The sequence below is a fragment of the Cololabis saira genome, chromosome 4, assembly GCF_033807715.1.
Source record: "Cololabis saira isolate AMF1-May2022 chromosome 4, fColSai1.1, whole genome shotgun sequence".
NCBI lineage: Eukaryota > Metazoa > Chordata > Actinopteri > Beloniformes > Belonidae > Cololabis > Cololabis saira.
In genome coordinates, this window is record NC_084590.1 from 31959626 (window position 1) to 31985013 (window position 25388).

At 40.6% G+C, this 25388-nt stretch overlaps 1 protein-coding gene across 2 annotated transcripts in view; it reads left to right on the plus strand.

Moving 5' to 3' along the window:
• The first annotated feature begins 616 nt into the window (after positions 1-616).
• Positions 617-25388, plus strand: part of ppm1lb (protein phosphatase, Mg2+/Mn2+ dependent, 1Lb) — a 49637-nt gene continuing 24865 nt past the window's right edge. For both annotated transcript variants that reach the window (XM_061719465.1, XM_061719464.1), the window contains exon 1: positions 617-1387. In XM_061719465.1, coding sequence (XP_061575449.1) covers positions 989-1387 — 399 coding nt within the window. In that variant the 5' untranslated portion in view covers positions 617-988. The remainder of the gene's footprint in view (positions 1388-25388) is intronic.

Consider the following 25388-nt stretch of genomic DNA (forward strand, 5'->3'; position numbering starts at 1 on the left):
ATCCATGACTGTTTCCTACAGCGCTTTCAACCGGCTTTCAACGTGAGCGACAGGAAGAAAATAGAAGCAGGGCGTTCAACAAATGTTCAGTGGAAAACGCGCTGCGCTGCGCTGCGCTGCGCTGCGCTGCGCTGCGTCGCTCGCGGCCAGTTAGTACAGTCCAATAGAAAATAAAGCAATGGAATTGATTTTGTTGCTGAAGCTCACTCGCACTCGCATGCAGTTAGGACACGGTAACTTCGCCGGCCGGAGCTTCCGCCATTTTTTCGTAGCGGTGTATCGTGTCATTCAGGCAGCCAATCAGCACAGTGCCTGATTATCATAGCCTCCCCGCCCACTCAGAATCCAGCATAGAGAATGGGAAGATAAAGACATGGCTCAGGGGCTGAATTTCTAATTTATTTAGCAAAAACAAACAACAGCTTATTTTTGAGACATTCAAGGCCTGTCTAAAATAGGTATTAAATGCCATAATAGGTCCCCTTTAATTAAACAGTAGAACTCCTGTGGTATAGCAAGCGCACCGGCTGACTTCGAGGACATTACGAGCTGCACCTGAAGGCAGCACTAGCGTTATGAGCAGCAGCGCGGAGGGCGCAGTCAGTCAGTGTGGCCGCCGGGAATAGGAAGGTCTCACCCGGCGCTATTTCCAGGACTGGGAACTCCAGTGGAGCTGGCCGGGGAGAGCTTTTTTTTTGCTCATTACTCTGGACCACTCAAGCCAGCAAGGTGGCCTAAATCCAAAGTCTTACAACGAGCGTGTTGTTCCCGGGGAGCCGGTGCTCTGGGAGCGGGCGAGGCGGTGAACGGACCCCGGCTGGCCGCTCACCGCTGCGGGGAGACGTGCTGCAGGGAGCCCGCTGGAGACTGGATCCTCCAGCCCGGCTTATTTAAATGTCTCACAGCTTGGAAACCAAACAATCAGATGACGATGGAGTAAAATCTTGCGGCACGCAACCTGCCGCGATTTCCTGCCTTAAATAAATAGATGATAGAGGATACGATGACCCTACTATCTCTGCTCGGTCGGATCATGCGTTATTTCTTGCTCAGACCGGAGACCTTGTTCCTGCTGTGCATCAGCCTGGCTCTCTGGAGTTACTTCTTCCACACGGACGAAGTGAAGACCATCGTCAAGTCCAGCCGGGATGCCGTGAAGATGGTGAAGGGGAAAGTGGCGGAGATGATGCAGAATGAGCGCTTCGGAGGGCTGGACATCCTGGACGCAGAGTTCGCCAAGACCTGGGAGTTTAAGAGCAGCAGCGCGGCCGTGTACTCCATCCAGGGCCGGAGAGACCACATGGAGGACCGGTTCCAGGTGCTCACGGACGCCGTCAACAAGAGCCACCCGTCTATCTTTGGCATCTTCGATGGTCATGGAGGAGAGGTGAGTCTGATGTTGACAATCAGTGCAGTGGTTGTGTCATCTACGATACTTATTTTCTCTCTCTGTCCAAAACACTGAGCATGAGCAATCAATCTAAAAATAAAATTACATCACACACTGGAAAAAGACATGAAATTAAGCAGAAATTGCAAAACAACTCCCCCCTGATGTGGGTCTTCACTAATGAAACTACCACACACCACTACAGTAGTGCATTATACATTACCCATGTTCTTTACTACACTGAAAAATAAATCTAAGCGCATGTAAATGTAACATCTGTGATATTAACAATTAAAAATGAAGTTTGTTACTTTACATGAATACATCTAGTTTTGAACTTAATCTGCATTTGTTCAAAAAACAAGACATTGTGCATTTTTTCCTTAACAAGCAGTATTTATGTAATCCCAGGCAATCTTTTCATTTACACACAAACAAAAAGCAATGATGTTGTTGTATTTACCTTTCCTTTTAACAATTTTAATCTATTGGGCAGATTGACCAACGTTTAGATGAAACATGCTTTATTTGTTTTATGTAGAACACCATAGTAAAAAATATCTTGCTTGATCTACTTTAAAAAAAAAATTAAGGTGACTTTTTCACATGAGATTTCTATGTAGATCAAGAAAGACTAGTCTTTGTATAAACTACTCAATTTTTAGTATGTACAAAATTCATTTGCAAGTAAAGTCAACTCAATTTTGTATTTTTTTTTCCTCTTTCCCCCTTTTTTCTCTTTTTTTTCTTTTCTTTTTAAAGTCAACTTAATTTTGATAAATAAAGTAAATTTAACACAATTAAGTTGACTGTACTTGCAAAATGTATTTATCACATACATAAAATTAAGTAGTTCATACAAATACTAGTCTTTCTTGATCTACATAATAATCTCATGCAAAAAGTAGATCAAGCACAATATTTGTATCAGTGTATATTTATTGATTTCGTTGCACTTTTGTATTGTTTTTGAACTTCTATGGCCAGTGAATTTCCTGCTCTGGGCTCAATAAAGGTTGATCTAATCTAATATACTTTAGGTTCATTTCACTATTTGAAGACCCTTCCTAAACCAAAAAAAAAAGACTATTGCACTTGTTCCATTTACCTTTTTGTGGAGGCCCTTGAGGTTCATTAACTGAGCTGTAGGGGCCTTGCACTGAACCATTAGGCACCTAAAGTGAGCTCCAAAGTAATCTGTCTCATGTGTGGTCGGATTTGAATTCTTCTCTAGCTTAAGTGTAATTGTAGGTTTTTCTTTTGAAGATTCCAATGAAACTGGTTGTCTTACACTTTTAAAGACCAAAGTGTTTTTTATCAGCATGGTTTCTAACACATATTATTAAAAAATGTCTTCAATATTTATAAATGTACTAATGCCCGTTACAAATACTCATAGTCTTGATCCTAGTTGACTTGCAGATGTTAAGCCTATTTTTCTGACAATTTTGTGTTTACAGGTCAGATATTTATGATATATGTTATAAATAAGGGTTGTGCTTACTAGTGGGTTTAGTTAATTTATTTTAATTATTGTTTCTCCTCATTTCTCCCTCTGCCCCACTAAGGCTATTTCCCATGATGAGATTTACTGAATGCTAATTATATTAAATCTAAATTGATTCCGGACTACGCAACATACCACGACAAATTCAACTGATGATTAAGGTCATGAAACAACAATTTGACATGAAAGCTCGCTTAAAGACCAGGGCACAGGGTTAGTTAATAAAGTATGAACCGCTCCAAGACTCCTGTCCTTTCAGTTGATGTTTAAACTGATTAAGTTCTGTTTATTCATGTTATTTATTTTTTGTTTAAATGGAATAAGGACTAACCAGATGAGATGCAGCAAGACTGCCACCGTTGAAACAGGTTGCTGACAACAAATGGTTATCCAGCCTTGGACATTTGTTACCAATTGTGATTGGGGCCCAGTATTCCCTACACAGCAGGAGCACATAATGTCTTACTACGGCCCTGTGCACCCTCTCAGACACTTCAAGACTGTTTTATTTAAATGTTAAAGGAGGTCCTTCTTTTTGATTTATAACTTGAACCAAACAAAATTCCAGTCGTTCACATTTCCTGTCTGTAATGTTATCATGTATGGTTTAAAATGATAACAGCTGGAAGGAGCAGGTCAAACTCGTAAGTGCTAGAGAGTCGTGTGCATAGCCAGTTTCACAGTATGAGCAAAACGATTAAAGTGGGTCATCAATTTCTGAACTGCCTTTCACTGTCTTTCCCCAGTCGATCTGCTTTCTATTCGCCTCCTTAGTGCTGCGGTGTGTTTACCATATAAAGACACAACTGTGCAAGTCACAGATGAAGCTTCACTGGTGTATTGAGATAAAAATCGATGCACACTTCCAAGAGATTTTTCTTCACCCATCAGTACTAGCATAACATAATGACTGCTGCTGGCAGATATCATAGTTTTTGAGATCTGACGGTAAGAAGGATTTTTGCTTGTGTGTTTTCAGGAGAGTAAGAGAACACCTTTACTGAATAACTAATTGTGAAACCTTTTTAAAACATTGTTGGATAAGGGGACAAAGAGCATTTTAGAAGGGGACAAAGTGGGAGAGTAACTCAGTCATCAAATTTCCAGACTCTAGTGTGACTTTAGTTTTGTTCTGAGCTGGCAACCGATTCAGCTAAGTCACATATAACACAAACTTTTTCATTTCTATTCTTAGTAAAGGACAGATAATGGTCCTAGAACCCCCCCCTTTTTTTTTTTTGATCAGTCACTTCTGCCCTGCGAGGACCCCCTGATGCGACGGTTACTGTTCTCATCTTGAGTTCAGCGGGTGTTTTCTGACGTTGAACGATAATATTTCAAAAACGGGCAGCCCTAAGCACTGATGTGGTTGTTCTTTTAGGGAAATTAAATTTTAGTCTGCAGTGGTGGCTGCTGAAGCTTTTGACCAAAAGTGGGCATTGGATTGTTGTTTTTCTCCTGTGGCTGTTTCCCCATGCTTCCTCCCCTCTGTGGAGTTCATTTTTAGAAACAACTGAACTAACCTGTTAGCCATGCCACCGCTTCCCTGCACAAAAAGCAGACTTAAAGAAAAAAGCAACTGGAGATGTGTTTGTCATGTGACAGAAAAAGATGAAAATAAGTGGGCGAGCATCAGCGATGAGAGTATGTTGAGATGTTTTCATGGGCCTGCTTTTTTCGCAGCATGTCCATGGGTGTCAGTTTAGTCTGCTTTCATTCCCCTGCCCTCTTTTGAAGTCTGTGATGTGGTTTCCATTTTTGCAAACAACTCTCCCTGTTTGGGGAATTTTTATTTTATATATTTTTTTTTAAATCCAGAAGCTGCTGAATAAAGCAGCGTGATGCTGTGTGACCTAAGGCAGCACTAGGAATACCGTCTGTCTCAGCTGGCTTGTTAGTTATCCATCACGTGCTGTTGTTACTTAAAACACACACACAATGTTTATTGTTCAAAAGCGACATAAACAAAATGTAGCATTAAAATGTTAGTTTTCACAGGATTATAAGTGTGCCAGTTGATCAGATCAATGACACAAAAAATGACTGGGGGAAAAAAAAAGGTGGTTGATTCATGATTATTTACTACCGATTATGGAGCTGCTGATTAATTCATTGAGTCCATCTGTTCTTTCCAGAAAATAACTGGGGATTGCAACTGCATCTATAATTTACAACAACACGGTCCAAAAGTGGCTTCTTTGTGGCTTTTCCCTTAATGGGTCACTGCAGAAGATCATAATGCTCCCCATAGTCTTAATGTAGGATACCCTTTCTGACACAACCCCCACCTGTTATCTGGGATTGGGACTGACACTAAAGGTGTTTTTGGACCCAGTGACTTGCCCTGGAAGAAGAATTTTTATTTAACGCACCTTGGGCGACGTAAATGCAAGGCATGTTATTGCTTCCACGGGGCCTGAAGCCGAGTTGCAGGGAGGGAAGAGGAGTCAGGATGCGTTATCGCGTAGTAATGCGTAACATGACTGCTCCACCGTCTGTTTGAGGCCAACCATCCAAGAAGTATTAACTCAAAGGAAAGATGGCTGATGCAGCGCTGGGTGCAGGAGAAGGAGCCAGATCAATGCTGAATAACAGCTTGCAGAACTCCTCGTCTTGCTAGCAATAAATCACACCCAGGTCCCACCATCTCACTCTCGCGTCATTCTGTTTACATCAGACCTGAACCAAGAAGCAGCCTGCTCACTCCTCAAGTAAGGAGGAGACTTGAGCTCAGTATGGCCTTCCCGGGGCTGGCAGAGGGAGAGCAATGCCCAGGACTGACTAAAGCCCCAGATATACTTGCAGTTGGTGCTGCTTGCGTTCGCGTCCCTTCACGTCCGTTCACGTGCACCACCAACTGCAACGTTGCTCGCGTAGTAGGTGAGGAGAACGCGTCGTACCGGCGGTAACCTATTGGGGGCAGTAAGCAGAGCAACAGTTGGAAAAGTGATTAAATATTTAGTAGTAGCAGTAGCAGATTAGAACAACGAACAAGTTAACATGACAACATTGGATGAAGAGGAGATTATAACATTGCTTTGGTTGCGAATTTGGCAAAGGATACAGCGCCAGCGACCTCTGTGTCATCACTTGTGGCCAGCTGGTATCTGACCGGGACCAGCGGCATTAGCGGGCAGAGCGAGAACTGCAGGTCGCGTACGTCTCTTTTTGAGAACGTGCACGTCGACGCGTCAAATGAACGCAGGATACACGTGGCGCCCATTAATGGTTCTGAACTGCAAGTATATCTGGGCTCTTAGGTAAGAGCCCTGGAAGAAAATAGGAAAAAATCGGGGACAAATTTTTATTTATTTATTTTTAAAAACATGATTAAATGTACCCTCAGAGGCGAGTTTTTGGTGGAGCCAGCTCAAAACCAAACCCCGTGTCAATTAATGCAAAAAGAATGGGTGACATGCTAAATTGGAGTTAAAAATACGGAGTATCCTGCAATGTAAAAGAGGCTTTTGAGAGCACTCGCGTGTGAACTCTTATAGGGCTTTTCCACTATTACCGGCTCGGCTCAACTCTGTTTTAAGTGTTTTCCTCTCGGTGATGGTAGCGGTTAGTACCTCCCTTTTTTTTTTTTTTTTTCATACCTACTTGGTTCCATCTGAGCTGAGTCGGGCGTCACCAGGCTGCAGGCCACTGATTGGCCAGAGAGTAACGTCTCGCAACTCATTCAAACCTGCCATATTTAAAACCTGGCAACAGCTACCACGATATTAACTTAACAACTTTTGTACAGCGAAGAAATTGCAAGCAAACCTACTCCGTGGTGCAACAATGAGGTTCACGTATTTCTGTGCCTTGTAGCCGACAATCGCACCCAGACGCAATCGATGGGACAATGCTAAACGAGAACGAGGCCCCAACCACATTGAGGTGGTGATCAACTGTAATGGAAAAAGACAGGGACAGAGGCGAGGCAAGTCAAACTGTATAACGTAAAAGGGGCTTTTTTTTGGCAGGGTTTTTGCACTTGGGTCAATGTGTTTAGTGCCCTGCCCAAGGCAGTTTGACAAGTGATTGGGCCAGGGATAAGTTCACTGCCATTCCAGGTGGATGGCAACTTACTTTACTCACTGAATAGGACCTACATCCGGTTTGATAGATACAATTCAGGAAGTAAAGAAGATTGCAGTTCCCCTGACCTACCACTAGGGGCTGCCTCTGAAAGTGAGTCAATCCCTGTTGACCCCCATGTTAAAATCTCTTATTTTGCAGCAGATAAAAACATTTGCTTACAGCCTGGTTTAGAAAAGTGTTTTGGTTTCATATCAATGACGACTATGAGGGATGAATTATATTTACCATATCACTGGCTGTTTGCTCTGGCAGCAACATTTGCTTTAATATATGACTTAAAGAAAAGAAAACTCTCCTAACTTTACATGTCTCAACAATGAATCAACATAGTTGATATAAATCAATGACAAAATTAACATAATTACGAATTTAACAATCAATTATTAGTCATCACATGTCTGTTTCATGCTGTGGATTTGAGGTTGCAACACTTCTTAAAAGAATAAACGTGTTCATGATTCTTTTAATGACGTGTCAATAGAGCAACTTTAAAAAGAAAAAACACAGATATTTTTGCCTTTGTTTCAGGTGTTTGATGACACATATTTTCTGATGCACTCTGATTTGCTGATGCGAGTGTCCCCTGTGAGCGCACTAGGCCAGAACTCTGCGCCATAAAGACTTATATATGCGCACAAAGCTGTATTCTTCTGCTTTCCATTCTCCTTTTGCCTTGTAGCCGTTCCCTTCCGGGGTCACCACAGCGACATCCTCCTCCACTCTGTCCTCTGTATCCTCTACCCTCACACCAATTAACTTCATGTCCACTTTCACTTGTGCTAGTTTTTGAAATTGTTCATCGCACAAGTTCAATAAATCATTTGTTTTCTTTTGTTGTTGTTGTTGTTGGCACATGCCTCATCTTAGGTGAATTTAAAAACTTAATATCTGAATAATATGAACCATTGTGCTGCTATTAATATGGAATTAACTTTTTAATTTCCAGCGCTACAGACTCCTCTTTCTTGCAATATGGCATTATCTGTCTTGTTTCTACAGCCGTCTATATGGAGCTAGAACAGTCTCATAATTCACAAATGCACAGGACAAGTTTTACAAATGCACGGACTGATTTGCAAATACACACACCGTTTCACACGTGCACAGGACAAGTTTTACAAATGCACAGAACGATTTGCAAATACACACACCGTTTCACAAATGCACAGAACAATTCACACGTGCGTAGGACAAGATACACAAATGTATTTTTGATGCACACACAAATATAACCTGATTTACAAAGGTTTTTTTGTCTGTGAGCTGCGCTGGATTTGTGTGTGAGTTTTGAGACTCCCCTGACGTGACTCGATGCACAAATAGGTTTTTTTTAACACGGAAGGATCTGCAACCAATCAGATTAAAGGGGCGGATACACCTGCTGTTTGAACTGCGTTAGCGCTGTTCACATAGAAAAGTGATTAATATTTCAAGTTGGTGCAGTAAAGATAAAAAACAGTTACAGGAGATAAAAAATAAATAAACAGGATGGAGAGGAGATCACTGCTGCTTTTCTTGTGATCCCGGTAAATAAAACAGCGCGATCAGAGATGGTTTGTGGGACTGTTCAACCAGAGCCGTCGGGACTGGAGAGCTCTTAGTCCTGCCGGTGCAGCAACTGATGATGAGAAACAGTGGAGATTTTTATATATTTGCTCTGTTTGGTTTCACGACGTATTACTGTCCCGCTGATTCAGCTCAGAACTAGACAGACAGCAGAGAGCTGCTGCGCTGCCTGACGGGACGAGCTGCAGCGCCAGGTGGAGCAGCAGCGCATGTCAGGAGATTAATTTACTGAAATATCTGGAGTAAAGTCGGTATCAGTCGACTGATAACCGAAGAACCTCTGTATCCAGCTCAGATGTTTGATGATCGGTGGACTAAACCCCGAACAGCATCATCACCGCTGCATCTTCCCATGCACGACTCTATCTGCACCGGGACTGTGTTGATCTGCCACCGCTGTTTTGACACGTTTGTCTCTGTGTGGTGGCAACGTCACATCATAAATGTGAGGATAACAGCTGCTTGTTTCTGACCTCCGTGTCTGGTCACTTGTGGTCAGCTGGTGTCTGACCGGGACCAGCGCCACCCACGGCCAGAGCCAGAACGCGACTGCAGCAATATTCACCCCCGTCAACAGGCTCGTTCTCCTGAAAGACACCTGTAGTTCAAATACAGAAAAATCTCTGCTGTTTCTCATCATCAGTTGCTGCATCGGCAGGACTAAGAGTCTCCAGTCTCCCGACGGCTCTGGTTGAACGGCCCGACAAACCATCTCCGATTGCGCTGTTTTCTTTAGATCACAACAAAAAATCAGAACAGTGATCTCCTCTTCATCCTTTATTTATCTTTTATCTCCTGTTGCTGTCTTTACTCCACCAACTCCAAATATGAATCACTTTTCTATGTGAACAGCGCTAACGCAGTTCAAACAGCAGGTGTATCCGCCCCTTTAATCTGATTGGTTTAGAGTAAATCGTCCCCCACGTGGGGTGCGCTCTTATGATTGGCTGGAACAAATGAAGACATCTGATTGGTTGCAGATCCTTCCGTGTTAAAAAAAACCTATTTGTGCATCGAGTCACGTCAGGGGAGTCTCAAAACTCACACACAAATCCAGCGCAGCTCACAGACAAAAAAACATTTGTAAATCAGGTTATATTTGTGTGTGCATCAAAAATACATTTGTGAATCTTGTCCTGTGCACGTGTGAATTGTTCTGTGCACGTGTGAAACGGTGTGTGTATTTGCAAATCGGTCCGTGCATTTGTAAAACTTGTCCTGTGCATTTGTGAATTATGAGACTGTTCTAGCTCCATACGTCTAGAAGTGACAAAGCAGTTTGTATGAGATGTTTTCTTTTGCAAGAATTTTACATTTTCATGGGAATTCTTGGTAATAAAAAAAAATATATATATATATATATATATATGGAAAACCATAAATCCCGGTTGATTAGAATATTTTAATATTACTTCAGCAGGCTACGGTCGGGAATTGAGAGTTTGCTTTTGCAAAGTTAGACTAATTAATTCAGCTTTTTTGGAACCAACCAGTTGACCAACAGAGAAATCATCTGTCAGTGCTGCAAGGAAATCTTTTTTTCAAACCAGATGATGCGTAACAAATCAAAAACAAATTTCAGATGTTTGATATCCATGTTTAATGTGAACAAATCTATCTTCACTCTCAGTCATATCATGTTTCCACAGTCTGGCGATTTTTCTGTAAAATTGAGATACATTTTTAGCTGACACTTTAATATAACCTACATGAACATGAAAACCCAGTGCCTTCTATCCATTTAACTGTAACATGAACCATCCGGAGGATCAGCTGAACTTGGCCCTTCCTTGTTTCACGATCATGCTATGGTTTTCGGTGTTGCAGCTTTACCTCAGCTGCAGAGTGCAGAGAACACCTTCTCTCTGAGCCTGTTAAACTCAGGTGCGGGGGCTGTTTCTCTCCCCGTTGGCTTTTGCCATCCTTTTTCACTTTTGTTCTGTCGATTTTCTTTCTCCATCATAGCTGCCTCTTTCAACTAGTTTCGACTAGTGGTGTTTGTTTGTGAGTGGGTTGTGATAAATATGGTTTATAACTGTGAAGAAGATCCTTGATGAGTATAGAGCGAAGGCTCACAGGTAACACTAAAACCACGGGGAGCTGTGACTTTAGATGGCTCCTGCCTATCTTTATTCTGCTTCTAGCTTTGCCTCGCCTCACCTCTGCTTGATATTCAAGTCATTTAATGTTCAGCTGCATTATGCATTCATTATTCATTTTTTTTAATTAAAGATTAGACAGGACTTTTTGAGTGTGATCATGCTGCATAATTTACTTTGCTTTCAAAGGTAACAACCATTTTATGGTTAGAAGTTTTTGTTGGAGTTTCAGGCATTTTAATTTGGGTATGCTCGCGTCTGTTTTATTTCAGAACCACAGGGTAGGTCATGTCGTTTACATAGTAAGCAATCTGAATTCCTCCAGAGTTCTCTCAATGAGGAAATGAAAGACCCAGTATTTAATACCACTGTTGGCATTAAGGGATTAGAAAGGGAGGACCAAGGATACCAGTGTTTGCATGAGTGTGTATTAATATTTATAACGTGTGTTGCAAGCTTGCAGAAGAAGCTGTTTTCTCCCATATGAACACTGATGGTGTAAGTGGAGATAGGACAGGCAGCTTGGCCTTTTTTTGTTTTAGGGAGAGACAACACTAACTGAAATGACTTGGGCATATCTCCAACGTGCACCTGCTTCACACTATTTTTGCCCTAGGCTAGTTTGTTCAGACTTCAAAGACTCTCAGCTGGAAATGATCAGTTTGTTTTCACTGGATAAACACAATTGACAACAAGAAAGAGGGGGGATGATGTACAGCAAAAGCATAAGGGTTGAGGTGAACATGGCCTGCTCCGCTAAGGGCTTAACCCTTTGCACATGCTTTACCAGGTAAAATACCGAGTTGGCCTCAGGCCCACAGCTAAATCATGTTTGATTCCCCTACCCAACACTTACAGGTGTTTCCAATGGGGACCAATAAAAAAGAAAACCCAACCCAAAAGAACTCCACTGTCCACAACCGAACCAGCACCACGATTATGTCAGGCACACAAGGAATGGACACAATTGCAGACAAAGGGAAAACGGTTCAAAAGATTTATTTGAGTAAATCTGAGCAGGCAAGGGTCAGGCAAAAATCCGTCGAGGGGCAGGCAAAGGTCAAGGTCCAAAAAGGCTGTCAGCGAAGGCAGAGGTACCGGCAAGGGCTAGGCAAAAACGTGGTCTGGGGGCAGAAAAAGATCAAAAGATCAAAAAGGTCAAAAACTTGAAAAACTCACTTGGCTTGATAAACGGCTTGAAGGCTTGGAGAACACAAGACAATCTGGCATGGACTGAAGAGTGACTGAGGCTTAAATGCTGTGGGCCTGATTGCACCAGAGTGATTGCAGGTGTTGCCAGGTAGGTGGGAAGGAGCCAGACACACCCACTCAACCTCAGACCGTGACAGATTAGACAAGTGAGCGGGTGTTTGAGTGCTAAAAAGACAAATATTTTCTTTTGAGGGATGTCATATAAGGCAAGTTCAGTACAGCCAGGCTTTGTTCGCTGCCTCAACAAAATCTACCTAGAGTTGAGAATTAGTTGAATCAATGAAAAGGTAGGACTTTAATTCTTTTATTTTGAAATTTGAAACTCAGAAGTGAACACATGAGCTGCTATGGTAATCCAGACCTGTTACAAGCTTGCTTTGTTATTCCTCTCAGCACTTAACGGAGGGCAAAACTGATCTTAATAAAGAATCATTGTTGGTTTTGTCAGTGGTAAAAAAAATCGACTTTTGCAGGTGGAATGAGATCCATAAATGTATTTATTTATTTTGGACTTTGATCTAATAGCTACCTCACCGTCTCATCTCTGTTAGCGATATGATACATGATTGCACATTCTGCCAACTACCAAATACCTGGCAGCTCAAGTAGTTCACTTTGTATTAGATGAAGATAGGAAGTATTTACAGCAAGGATTACTAGTTTGCTTATTGTCAAAGTTATTCTCCTCTTCTGACAGGGTTGAAAGCTGATGCTTAACATTTCAGACCTTTCTGGAAGTCAAGTGAAGCAGAAAGCGTAACGGCACGCGACACGTTGTGTTCACTTAGAAAATACTGGTACAGTGGAAAAGAGACCAAAGAGCTCTGCTGAAAAGTCCCTGGTGGTGAATTTTGCTTTCTGGTAGGAAGGGAACCCTCAGGGAGCAGAGAAAGATAGGATTCAAGGAGTTAAACGTAGCACATTTAAGGAATGAGTGGGTCTGCTGCCTGTCAAGCAACCCAAATGTTTAGCCGTTCAGTAAACATCTGCATGCTCTTTTCGGCTATTGTCATCCTCTTAAAATAAATGTAAGGCTTGTTCAGAACCTGTAATGTCATTCTTCTTTGTCTTTGCCTGTTGACGCTTTCTACTGGATTTTGAAAAAAAAAAAAAAGAAATTAACAAGACCACACACTTTCTGTGGCAGGATTGTCTGTGTGTGCTTGTTAACAGCATGTAAAAGCAGATAAAAGTACCTTCTTCAGCCTTGGTGAGCCATCCTTCACTGCTACTACTGACTATTAAATAATTTAACATCCCCTCTGTTGCCTCATTTCCTGGGGGTTTTGCCCTACATGAACTGCCACCAAAATCTTCAACTTGTCCCCATTATAACGTCTCCCCTGAACTCACTGTTTACCTACCAGCCTTGGCGGCTTTGTGCACTCAGTCACTTGCTTAATGTGGTGCACGAAAATAATCCCTCATGTGATGTTCTCCCGACTTCAAATAGGCCTATCATACATGTCGATTAGTGTTGGTAGTGTAGGTTTAAAATCCAGTTGGAGGCGTTGCAAAGCCGAAAGTCTGCCCCTGAATAATGATTGCCCAAAGCTATTAGATTGTGTATTATTGTGTGTTTTTGTTCTGCAGCTGATTAACAGTCTCTAAATCTGCTCACATGGCTGAAGTTGACTAAACTGCTTGTTCTAATCTACGCTTTGTTTTGCATGTAGATTGTTACTTAAAATGCTTAAATGAAAGAATGCTGGTGCGGCACTATAGTACACAATCTCAAATTCTGCTCCATGGCTGTAAGCATGGGTGATCGGTACCTCCTTAAGTGATTGTGTGTGTGTGTGATTGAGAAAATAGATGAGTCAGGTGAAGTTTGTCTGCCGGCTGTCTTGGCAGTGGATACAGCAGGAGAAGAATGTTGGCAAAGTGAAAGTAGCAAGTTGTTCAGAGTTGGCAACGTTGGGGTTTTGTTTATGCAAAAGAACTGAGCCACGATTTTCTTAATTCTCACAGTTCCTTTTCCTCTTTGCGATACCTGGTGGAGTATAGGCTGGAGTAGGTGCATCAGTGAGTATCTGAGTAGATGCTCAGAAATTCAAGATTTATTTTTATTTTTTTAAAGTAAGCTTCTCTTACTAAATAAATGTTACAGATTTCTGTTCTAACTTTAGTCAATTTAATATTTCTGCACGCATGTTTGTGTGTGTGTAGGCACACGGCAGGCTGAAGAAGTCTGCTGCACACATGTGCTCCACAGCTTTCCAGACATGGATCCATCCAGACAACAGGAATGCAGCTGATATGAAGGCTTGATATTACCACATGGTTTGTATTCACGAGCAAAACTGTGAGCTACAAACCCTCAAATAAACTCTGCGGAGAAGCAATCCTGAGCCAGGTTGTCTTTAATTTACACCGCAACAAAAGCTCACGGGATGAGAATGAGGATTAGACTCCACAGAATGTCATTAATTTGTGCTTGTGATTAAAATGGTGTGTGTGTGTGTGTGTGTGTGTTCCTCTCTGGTTCCTTTTTTTTTTTTTTTTTTTTTTTTTTTTATAGAGGTTTCTACTGAGGAAGGTGGTGCAGGAGCAAACTTGCACCATCTGGCAGCTTAGTAAGTTGCAGGTGAAGTTGTAGGGTATGAAGAGAAAATGATGAGCATGAAGGATCACTGAGAAGGAAAACAGATGGGGTATTAATGTAAAGAAACAAGGGGAGGTATTTGTAAACAGATTGAAGACACAATTAATGTGTTCATTATACTAATAGCACTAAGTAAACTTAATCTTACAATGGGATTTGACGTAGATTCTGACCTTATGCCTTGTAATCCGAAAGTGTGAGCACAAGTGCTAAAGGTCACAGCTCACAGGGTGAGCGTGAGCTCTGCACTTGAGCCTGTCCTTGTCTGGGATGTGGCTTTCTGCTGCCAGAGCTTTATGTCTGAGGCCTCCTGAGGTAAAGTGGCCTCATTCAGAAATTGAGAAGTGGGTTGTTCATATCCTCTGACCCTAGCAACCTAAATAAGCCTCGGTGAAGCGGAACCTTTTTGGAGGGGTTTAAAAACAATCTAGTTTTAAAAGTAATTGCATTATATTCTATTTAATTTTAATGGTAAGACAACAAAGTACAGGTGCAAATGTCAATTTGTCAAAGGTCCTGGGATTGTTTCTTTTGTTCAACACTTTCCAAGCTCCCAAGTCCTTGTGAGATGAGGAAAAACTCCTCAAGAATCTTTCTTGGTATACATTTTTCCCCTAAGTACTCATTTTTGGAAAGGAAAGGGTGAAAATGCTTAAGTTCATATACTATTTTAAATTTAGCAAAAGTCCTGAACAAAAGACTGCCAAGTACACACTGACAAATGAATCAAACCTGTCTTTAATTGCTGCTTCTTAAAAGCAAAATTTGTCATGCAAAATATTTTTTGTTCAAATCCACTTTCCACTTTATTTCGGAGCACATCCTCTTTTCTGCTTTTAGTTTCAGAAATGTTGGCACACTGCACTGTACATGTAACGGTGCATATGGGTAAATGTGTCTGTGTTAAAGCGGCTTTGCAGAAAGCGTGCCGAGTTTCCTGGGCTCTTGACGACTTCGGATGGATGGGAAGTGTAGAGCCAGATAAGCAGGGTTAGTAATTGATTAATGTGGTGCAGAGAAAGCTTACAGTGATGTGAGCTAATGACAAAAGCTCAGATCCCTGCTCTCTTCCTGAGAGCGTAACTAAGCTGAGGTTATGGGGGAAAGTAGAGAATGCAGGGCAGGTTTGACTCTCTAAACCCAGCAGGGAGATCAGAACTAAATGTGGGTCCTTGATTGTTTTTTGTATTTTGTATTATTTTTTTCCTCCATCAACCCTCTTCCAGTCATCTGTTTGTTTAATTATTTTATTAATTACTCTCTTTGGGAAGGTTTGATCCCTTTTTTTTTTAATGATAATGTAATTTACAACATGGACTAATACAAGGCTAACTTTTTAGGCTTTTCTGAATGTGTGTGGTTTATAGGACTTGCCTATATTGTATACAACTCTGAAGTGGATTTCTCCTGTCCACCAGAAAGACTTGCAGCTATACTAAATGCTTCTTGAAGGAAGACAGGAAGAAAAGAGAGGAACATTATGACACTGAGTAGTGTCCTTCATTAGGAACGGTGAGAGTGAGAGGAACATGCATTAGGAGTGATGCTAAGATGAACAAGGGAGTGGCAGAGCAGCTGAGAATAAAATGCTTCTGGATACTGAAGATAAAATTAAAGATAACAGAAGAGCTACTGTTAGGACGCCTCATTACTTTTCTTTAGTAGAGGGTAATATTGGATATGTGTATGTGTATGTATAATATATATATATATATATATATATGTATATGTGTGTGTGTGTGTGTGTGTGTGTGTGTGTGTGTGTGTGTATGTATGTATATATCTGTGTGTGCGTGTGTATATGTTTCATAGTGTAGCCGAACAATAATATGTTAGATTTTGCCGTTCATCCTCTTTCACTTGTTTTTCATTTCCTATCTCACACTGGCTCTATGTCTATTTGAACCAACTCTACAATTATCTCTGTTTACTCTGTACCTTCTACTTCCTTCTATCTCATCATCTACTTCCCTTTCCTTTTCATCACATATCTCCTACTCTGATCCTTCCTAAACTCTTGTGTCATGGAACGCGAGTCTTCAGGTTAGGACCAAGGTTCCTTTTTTTTGGATTATGCTGTATAGTTTGCATACACCTTACAAGCAAATTTAAAGTATGTTATGGCTGTTTATAGCTACTTGTTGTTCTGCTTAGCTCATTGACACTATATATTTAAGTATTTCGGCATTTTAAAATTCATTTAGTTTTAGACAGCACCTGTTTTGTTCACCCAAGTTTTTCCCTGACCTTTTGCTCTGTTACTTTATGCGTCTCTCTATACTTTGCTATATCCATTTTCTTCTTCCCCTCTTCTACTTCTGTCTCCCTCCTCCTCGTTCACCCCCCCCCCCAAGTGAACGCCCGCACCCGCAGTCACCTTATATCTCTGCAGTCTGACTTATTTATCACTGCTCTGAAATATTAAAGAGTCTGCTTCCTCTAGTCCTGAGGGAAGGCCACGACTTTTGCTTACAACACATGTATGTGCGAACGCGTGCACCAGCAACATAAAACCTGGTGTTTTGTGATGACGGTGTGCACTCTGCAGCGTTGTGCTCTGTGCAAACTATACTAGATGTCTTGTCATTTTACCATCTCTTCTCGGTTCTGGAAAACTGACAGACTGCAAGCAGGGTCTTGACAAAATGTGTGCTTCTTGGTTTTTGAAGCTGCATGTTAAAAATCTTTTGGCATCTGTGATTCAGTGACTGGCTGTCATTAATAGGCATGTCAGTTCTAGTACATCAGTTAACGTGAGCGGATCTTGTGTAGAGCAATTTCCCAAAAAACCGGGGAAACACTAACATCTCAGTCAGTGAATTATGCTCCGAAACATGAGTATTAACCAAAGGAAAAGGATGAAAGCTTCTTCCCACGCACCTTTTCTGATGTTAGATCTTTGTTTTTTCCTTTAAAACTCAATGTGCCACTATAGTTTCATTCTTTTTTTTTAAATCAGTATAATGAATGTTTTTACAAATGAATTATACATTTGCAGTATTAAGTAGTATTTAGTAAATAATGATGGGGTTCAGAGCAGAAGAACAAAAAAAAAATCTTAAAATGATAATACATTTTATTTTTCCTTTTTAATTAGATGTGATCCAAAAATACTGGATCCCATATTTCCCTCTTCTCTCACCGTCAAACTTTGACACATTAGTGTTATTCTGTGTTGCTTAATTGAAATGTAAAATCACTGGTTTGCATTATTTCACATTTGAATTTTCAAGCTATTACTACTACTATTATTATTATTATTATTATTATTATTATTATTATTATTATTATTATTATTATTTATTATTAGATCCCAAGTGAATCAAAGGTCTTGTTGAGATATGAAGTAATTTGTCTGCTGCAGATCAGTCATTGCGTAACAAGTGCTTGGGTTTTGTCACAGTCAGTTCATGCATGTTTTCCTGCTGTTTATAGCATATACTGCATCACCATCCATCAGGATTTACATGGTATATACATTCGCCCACAAACTTGTACACAGAGAAGAGTAGAGGCTCATGCTGCCTTCTATTCTTAGCAAGCTCTCTCTTGGGGGACAGTGGTATCTAAGGCTGGAAATGTTCAGTAGGACAGACTGGAGCTGGTCTGTTCCATGATGGTGCTGCACCTGTTGTGGAAACTGGACTGCTTTAAAGGTGGCTTGAAGCCTGACCCCCTGACCCCCCCCCCCCCCCGCAAGAAGAAAAAAAAAGGAAAGAGGCATAGCAACAAATGCACAGTCCGTCAAGAGTTTACAAGCCAAAAGTGAATGAAAAGGTTCAGAAGGGTTCTAATTTGCCATTATTCCCTATGTTTACTGTACATGCTGATCCAGTAGGCAAACACCAGGTCTATTCCTGAGCCTGATTAATTAAGTCTGTGCTTTTGGTTTCTTTCCAGATTGAAGGTGACACATATTTAAAGACAGTCATTGTGGAACTGATTTTTTTTTTTTTCTTTTTTTTTTTTTAATTACACACACATTTTATCTTTTTTAATTTTACATTTAAGATGCTCTATCTCCCTTATCCACGTGTGTGTGTGTGTGTGTGTGTGTGTGTGTGTGTGTGTGTGTGTGTGTGTGTGTGTGTGTGTGTGTGTGTGTGTGTGTGTGTGTGTGTGTGTGTGTGTGTGTGTGTGTGTGTGTGTGTGTGTGTGTGTGTGTGTGTGTGTGTGTGTGTGTGTGTGTGTGTGTGTGTGTGTGTGTGTGTGTGTGTGTGTGTGTGTGTGAATAGATTTTTCTCTCACAAACCTGTCACACAAACTGATCGTATCTCTCTTCTGGTTTACAATATACATAGCTTTGCCATGAGAAGTCTTGCCCCAGTATGGACTCATGATTATCTGATTTTTATATACATCAACACTACTCAGTGTCATGCATATATGCACACAAAGAAAAGCTTTGATTTCTGTCAGCAAGCTGCGTGGATGCTGCAGATGGAGTATATGTGTATTGATTTTTATGAATGCCTGTTTGTTTATGAGTGCTTGTATTTTTTCTTTGGTCTGTGACACAAGCATGTGATGCATTGACTGGGAACCCATAGCACGGAAAATAATGTTTTGTATTTGCATTGTTTTTTTAATTTTGTAAGGGCAGAGGTTTGAATTGTTGTTGGATAACAGTATAACCTGCTCACACCTATGAACACTCTGGTGTAACATTTGTATGTAGGGATGCCTTTAGTTGTGCTTTTTTTCTCCTACGACTTAACAGACTGAAGTTTATTATTGTGATGACTCCATCATGTCTCAAGGGTAACAACTAGATTGAGTGGGTGAGGCTGGAAAGCAGGAGGAACAGGATGTGTACTGAAGTGCCGGAATAAGACTGTGAGGTAAATGGCTTACACTTGTATAGCGCTGTCCAGCTGTACTACTTCACGCTGCAGACATTCACCCATTTGCACAACAGTTGTTGGCAGGGCTACCGTGCAACAGCACTGGCCTGACAACCGGGAGTAACTGGGGGTTCAGTTTGCGTGTGTCCACAATTTGGTGGAGGTCAGTGGTTCGAGCCCTAGTTCCTCCTGTGTCCACCAAAGTGTTGACACAGGAGGAACTAGGGCTCGAACCACTGACCTTTAGGTTCATGGGCTAACGCTCTACCAACTGAGCCAAATTATCATTATGAGAGTGAATGATAAGTAGAAAAAGTTTAAGGCCATTTTTGATTTGATTTGATCTTTATTCATCTTGAACAAAACAATTTAAAACACATACATCAACAATAATAATAAAGGACAACCAGTTTTGTTCAAGAAGGGACAGGAAGAAGCAAATGCTTATCTAGTCCGGCCCCTTCTTGCAATATAAGAGTATCCGATATATAAAAGAATAATAGCAATAACAATAATAATAATAATAATAATACATATATACAGTGTATACCCTTCTTCTTGACATATAAAAGTATGTCAATATAAAAGTAATTAAAAGACATGTGAATCAATAATAAAAGTAGCTAAAACGAAAGGCATCAAGCACAGTAGAGAAGGAAAAAAAGTCAATGGAAAAAAAACAAAAACAATCACCATAATAAAAGTAGCTAAAAAAGAAAGAAAAGCATCATGCACAGAAGAAAAAAAGACAATGAAAAAATAATAAAATAAAAAATCATGGTCATTATAACATCAATTGTTGGTAGTTCAGTATGAGAATCTGCTTATAGCAGCGTTTGAATAGCCTGATGTTCTTACTTCATTGATTAAGTAACTACAGTCAAGAGAGGGAGTGATGATACTAGGAGAGTACAGGATTATTTATATGAAACATCACCCTTTTCTGCACATATGCATTTCCTGCAAAACAAATCAGTAGCAATCCAGGCGTCGCTCTGCTCCTTATTTATGGGTGTCCCAATTATAGGCCTCCTGCCTCTGAGCGCTCTGCATGTGTACGGAAATTATGTGGATGCAAAATGTGGAACACTTACTCTGCATCATATGCCCAGCTTTGGGTTATTTTTCATCCCTGCAATGTTGTTTAATTGAAAGAGTTGTGCCAAGGAAGCCAGCTGTATGGAGATGAGTGCGATCACGAATGAATGGACACAGGAAGGGATGAATGGAGTGCAGGAAGTTGTTGGCTTGGGATGGTGGAAGCAAAACTTGGCACTCAAAGTCGGGTGCACTGTGACTTGTTGTGGCAAGTGCCTTTGAGAAGGAAACTGCTGCTACATCTCAATCGGCATATCAATTATCAACAAGTGGCAGATGTTAAATGTAAAGCTGAGACGGAATGCCAGTTTATCTGGGGGCATAAATAGTTTTGTTTTCTTCCTCAATAAATTGGTGAAACTGAACATAACCTAGCCTAGAAATGTAGACATAGCAAATTTAAATTAGCTTTGATGATACGCCTGGCTACCATCTGTTGGAGCTAATAAAGTCAGTCTGTCCTTGTAGAGAGTCTCTGGGCGAGTTTAAGACGGTGACAACAGAACAGCGACATAATCTGGATGTAAACAGTGTAGATGGCTGCAATTGAGGATTAATTGCTGTTAAATAATCTTTTGATTCAATAGCTAAAAATTCATACTTTTTCTTTTTTGCGAACGGAGGACAACACTCAAATCACTCTTTTGCAATGTAAAAATTACAAAAATCTTATACACTAGTTGAGTGCAATTTAAGATGACATTTTAACACGTTTTTTAAGGGTTTCCATTTATAGCTCTTTAATTGATATTTTGGTAAATCTATTTAAGTTGGAAATCCAGCTGTTCGGACGCTGCACAGATTCACTTTAATTGGTCCTGAATGACTCATTTTAGAATCGGCGTGAAACGCTGTACAGTTTGTTATTTAAAAAGATTGTCAGTCAGAGGGAGGCTTTCATGCCTGATAATTACTGTTGTGACCAGTGACTGTTGTTCTTTTACACAGCATTGGGTTCCTTTGCAGTTTCCTCTCGGTTGTAAAAAACAAAACTGTTTCAACGTTCAGCTTCTTTTAACATCACTGATGTATTCTTCACTGAAGCAGGGTTTCTCTTGACATTGTGCTGGGATATGAAACTTGTGTTTTATCTCTGTCATTTTGGCAGACTTTCCTGTCTGCATCTTTAAGTTACATTTTGCTTTTCGCGTTTAAAGTAGGAATGGGCCTGTCACAAGATGAAGACATAATTGTAATTGAATCTTTGAATTCTCTGCTTATTTTTAAGCCACTGTTCTAGTTTAAGCTTGCTAATGACGTTGTAATTCACATTATCCTTATTAAGAATAGCAGCCATTTCTTTGGAATCACAACAGGCACATTAAAAAACAATTCAAATAATAGTGCATGTGTTTTTACCTCGTAAGGTTGCTAAAAAGAACATTTGCAACATAGATATGTCTCCAGCAGAGAATGTCATCACTTCCATCTGAAAGTATGACTTATTTACTAGTCTCTTTTTATTTTTGCAATTATGCCAATTATCCAGATATAACATAATTGCCTCATTATTAAATTATACAGTTTACTTCATTATAATGAGCTTAAGCAAGAAAAGGCAAAGCAGTCCGGGCTTTCTCTTTGTCAATGTGTTTTGTTTTTTTTTCTTAAATGAACGCATCTTAAAGCTTTTTATAGAACTGTCAATAGACAAGAAACATCTTGTACTCGGTGATGCACATTTAGTGCGAGTGCTAGAGTGAGTGTCGTGTCGTTTAATGTTGTTTGATTACTTGCACTGGTAGTTGGGTTTCACCTGTGCTTGCAAAGGCCACCATAAAATAAAAGAAGCTGTTAGAGCAGCAGTAAGTTGATGTTTAAGGGTGTAAACAGCTCCTTCCTTTCTTCCTTTCTCCTGGCCTACAGAGAAGGCACTGTGCCTGGATAAAACACTGGCACAACAAAGGTGATAATCTGCAAACAAAAAGCTTGCTTTGCTTTCCTGTCAAACTAATGCTTTGGTATCCACACAGGAAATTGTCATCTGTCACATTTGCCTTTTTTATCTCTTTTTTCTTTCTTTTTACACCCAACTGCACTCTATCTCCATTTATTTCACTTTTGTTTGTTGTTTTTGCTGTACTTACATTGCGTTTGTCCTTTTTACAAAAAGGAGAGGATGTATTAATCGAAGAAAGGAGATGGGGGCAAATAGTCAGAGAGATGAAGAGTTTCAAGTTCAGTTTGTGCTTCTTTGACAGAGGCATAAATATTAATCATCCCGTCAATCAAAGCTGAAGAGACTAAGACGGAAAAGAATGAGGTTTTGCTGAGAGTGACTGATGGGGTATCAGTGCATAAATGTGCAGTGCACTTGCAGTGAAGTTTAGAGAAATGCAAATTGATATTGTGTGTGTGTGTGTGCGTGTGCGCGTGCGCGTGTGCGTGTGCGCATGCCCGTCAAAAGCTTTGAATTGTCTCTTCACAACCAGCACGTTCACGTCTTAACACTAAATAACACTGGGGGGTTCATACTACACTGCAGCAGAAATCAAGACTCATCAGACCAGCTGTCGTTATTCCAGTCTCATGTTGTACTGTTCTTGTGAGCCTATACACATTGTAGCCTTAGTGTCCTGTCCTCAGTTGACAGAAGTGGCAATCATATAATCCTCTATTGCTGTAGTCCATCTGCTTTAAGCTTTGACATGTTGTGTGTTCAAAGATGCTCTTCTGCATAACTAGGATATATTGAGTGGTTATGTGAGTTACTGTTGCCTTTCCATCATCTTGACCCAGTCTGGCCATTCTCCTCTGACCTCTGCCATAAACTAGGCATTTATACCCAGATGACTGCCATTCACTGAATTAAACCTTCGAAATCTGGATGAAAATCCCAGTAGATCAGCAGTTTCTGAAAACCTCAGACCAGCCTGTCTGAGCTGCTCTAACATTCAGTCACTTAAATAGCTTTTATTCCCCAATCTGATGCTAGGTTTGAATTTTTAGCATGTCATCTTAACCATGTCCACATGCCTAAATGCATCAAACTGCTCCGATCTGATTGGCTGATTAGATGTTTGCATCAACAGGCAGCTGAGCGGGGAAACATAATGAAGTAGCTGGTGGATGCCACAAAGAATAAAAGCAGTTCTAGAGGTAAAAAGTTCCAACCCAGTATGAGCAAGGTTTACCAAATAAATGAGTTAAATAAAGTTCACAGGTCTAACAAATCGATAACATTTTTAAAAGTCTATTTAACAATGTAAGTTAAAATCTTCACATACATTCACTCCTCATTCTTACTTGGTGATGGTAAACTATACGAGTAGCCACAGCCCTGCCCCTGGGGCAGACGGACAGAAACGTGGCAGCCAATCCATGCCAAAACCTTTAACTGAGAAGAATAAGATCCCGTATTGCTGAGCCAAAATGAAGGCTAACCTGAATATTGCAACCAAGACCATATTGCATGGGCCGAAAATGGCTATATCAAAAATGTATATACACAACGTAAAAGGAACCTGGGGTTCCTGTTACTGGACCTCCCATTCCCAGTCTCTTCTGTGAACTCCTGCACTATGTTTATGCACTGCTTAAACTACATGAACAACACAGTTAAAAGTTAGCAATTTCAAAAATAATAATAATTCCAACATCCTAGATTTTGCAAAGTGATACATTGCAAATCTTTCCCTTCTTAAAACTGATCAGCTTCTATGATCCGCTTTTTTTCTAGTGACCATCACTAAATAATATGGGATGATGATCTGCTTTTAACAATTGCTGCTGATTGAAACACACACACACCGTATGTGCACCCATACATAGGTCGACCTCATTTGTATAGCTGATGAAACAGATCCCCGCCCCCACATACAATATGTGTTTTTTCTACCCAGACGTACGCTTTACTCATTAATCTGCCAGGAAGTGTGGTATATACTGTAGCTTCAATCACAGGAGGAACCAGAGATCTCTTTTCCGCGGGTACATTTGTGGGCACGTGAGGTGACAGACGGACTCTAACGTGTTTAATTAGCGGGTAATGAAAGACCCCGATGTAGCAGCTCTCAACAGTCATGTGTTTACATGCTATTTGTGCATGTGGAAGGCTGGCTTTGTTTTGGATTGCGTCGCCATTGCGGTGTGTGTGTGTGTGTGTGTGTGTGTGTGTGTGATCACACTTGCAAGAAGAGAGGAGGGTGATGAAGCTTGCCACCATGATAGAGTATGAATATTTATGCAATTGATATATCAGTGTCTGCCAGAGAACACAGGCTCCAGATAGAGAGAATACAAATAAGAATGTGTGTGTGTGTGTGTGGGCACAGTAGAAGATTATAGGCCCGGGAGGACATGAGCAATTGGGAGGGTGTAAGATTGAGGTGTGTGTGTGTGCACGTCCATGCATGTGTGTGTTTGTGTCACACACATGCACACACAAGAAAAGGCTGACATTTACTTAGCTCTTCTCCTCTAGGCTTTTTATGCCCCACATTCAAAAAGGGGAGAATGACGTTCCTGCTTTTAGAAACTTTTGCTTGCCATCTTCATGTCTCAGCCTCCCTCACCCTCTTACATTATGCTGTTTGTTCCAGGCACATGGATAAAAAGAGCTTAGTGCGTGACGGTAAAATAAAAGATGAAAGACCGAAGCACCAGTTCTTTTATACAAAAAAAAAGAATCACATTTGGCGGCCAGTATTCACCAGCTATTCTGTCAAATGACGAGACAAAATTATTTTATTTAGAAGAATGTTATTGATAAGAATAAAAACATTTTGGCCTCCGTTAAGGAACTCGCATACTAAGCTTCAACGAAAAAATATTTTAAAGTCATAAACTTCGTATAATATGTTGTGTTTAATGTATGAGTTGGACATCTTTGGAATACGGTTCTGTAGTCCTGACACGATTTTTTGCCTCCACGGCGCAACTAGAGGACAAATCATAAACAAAGTGTCTGCTAACTGAATTAAACTAGAACTTCTGGTCCAGATTCACAAGGACGAGTATTGATTAGCGTGTAGCTAGG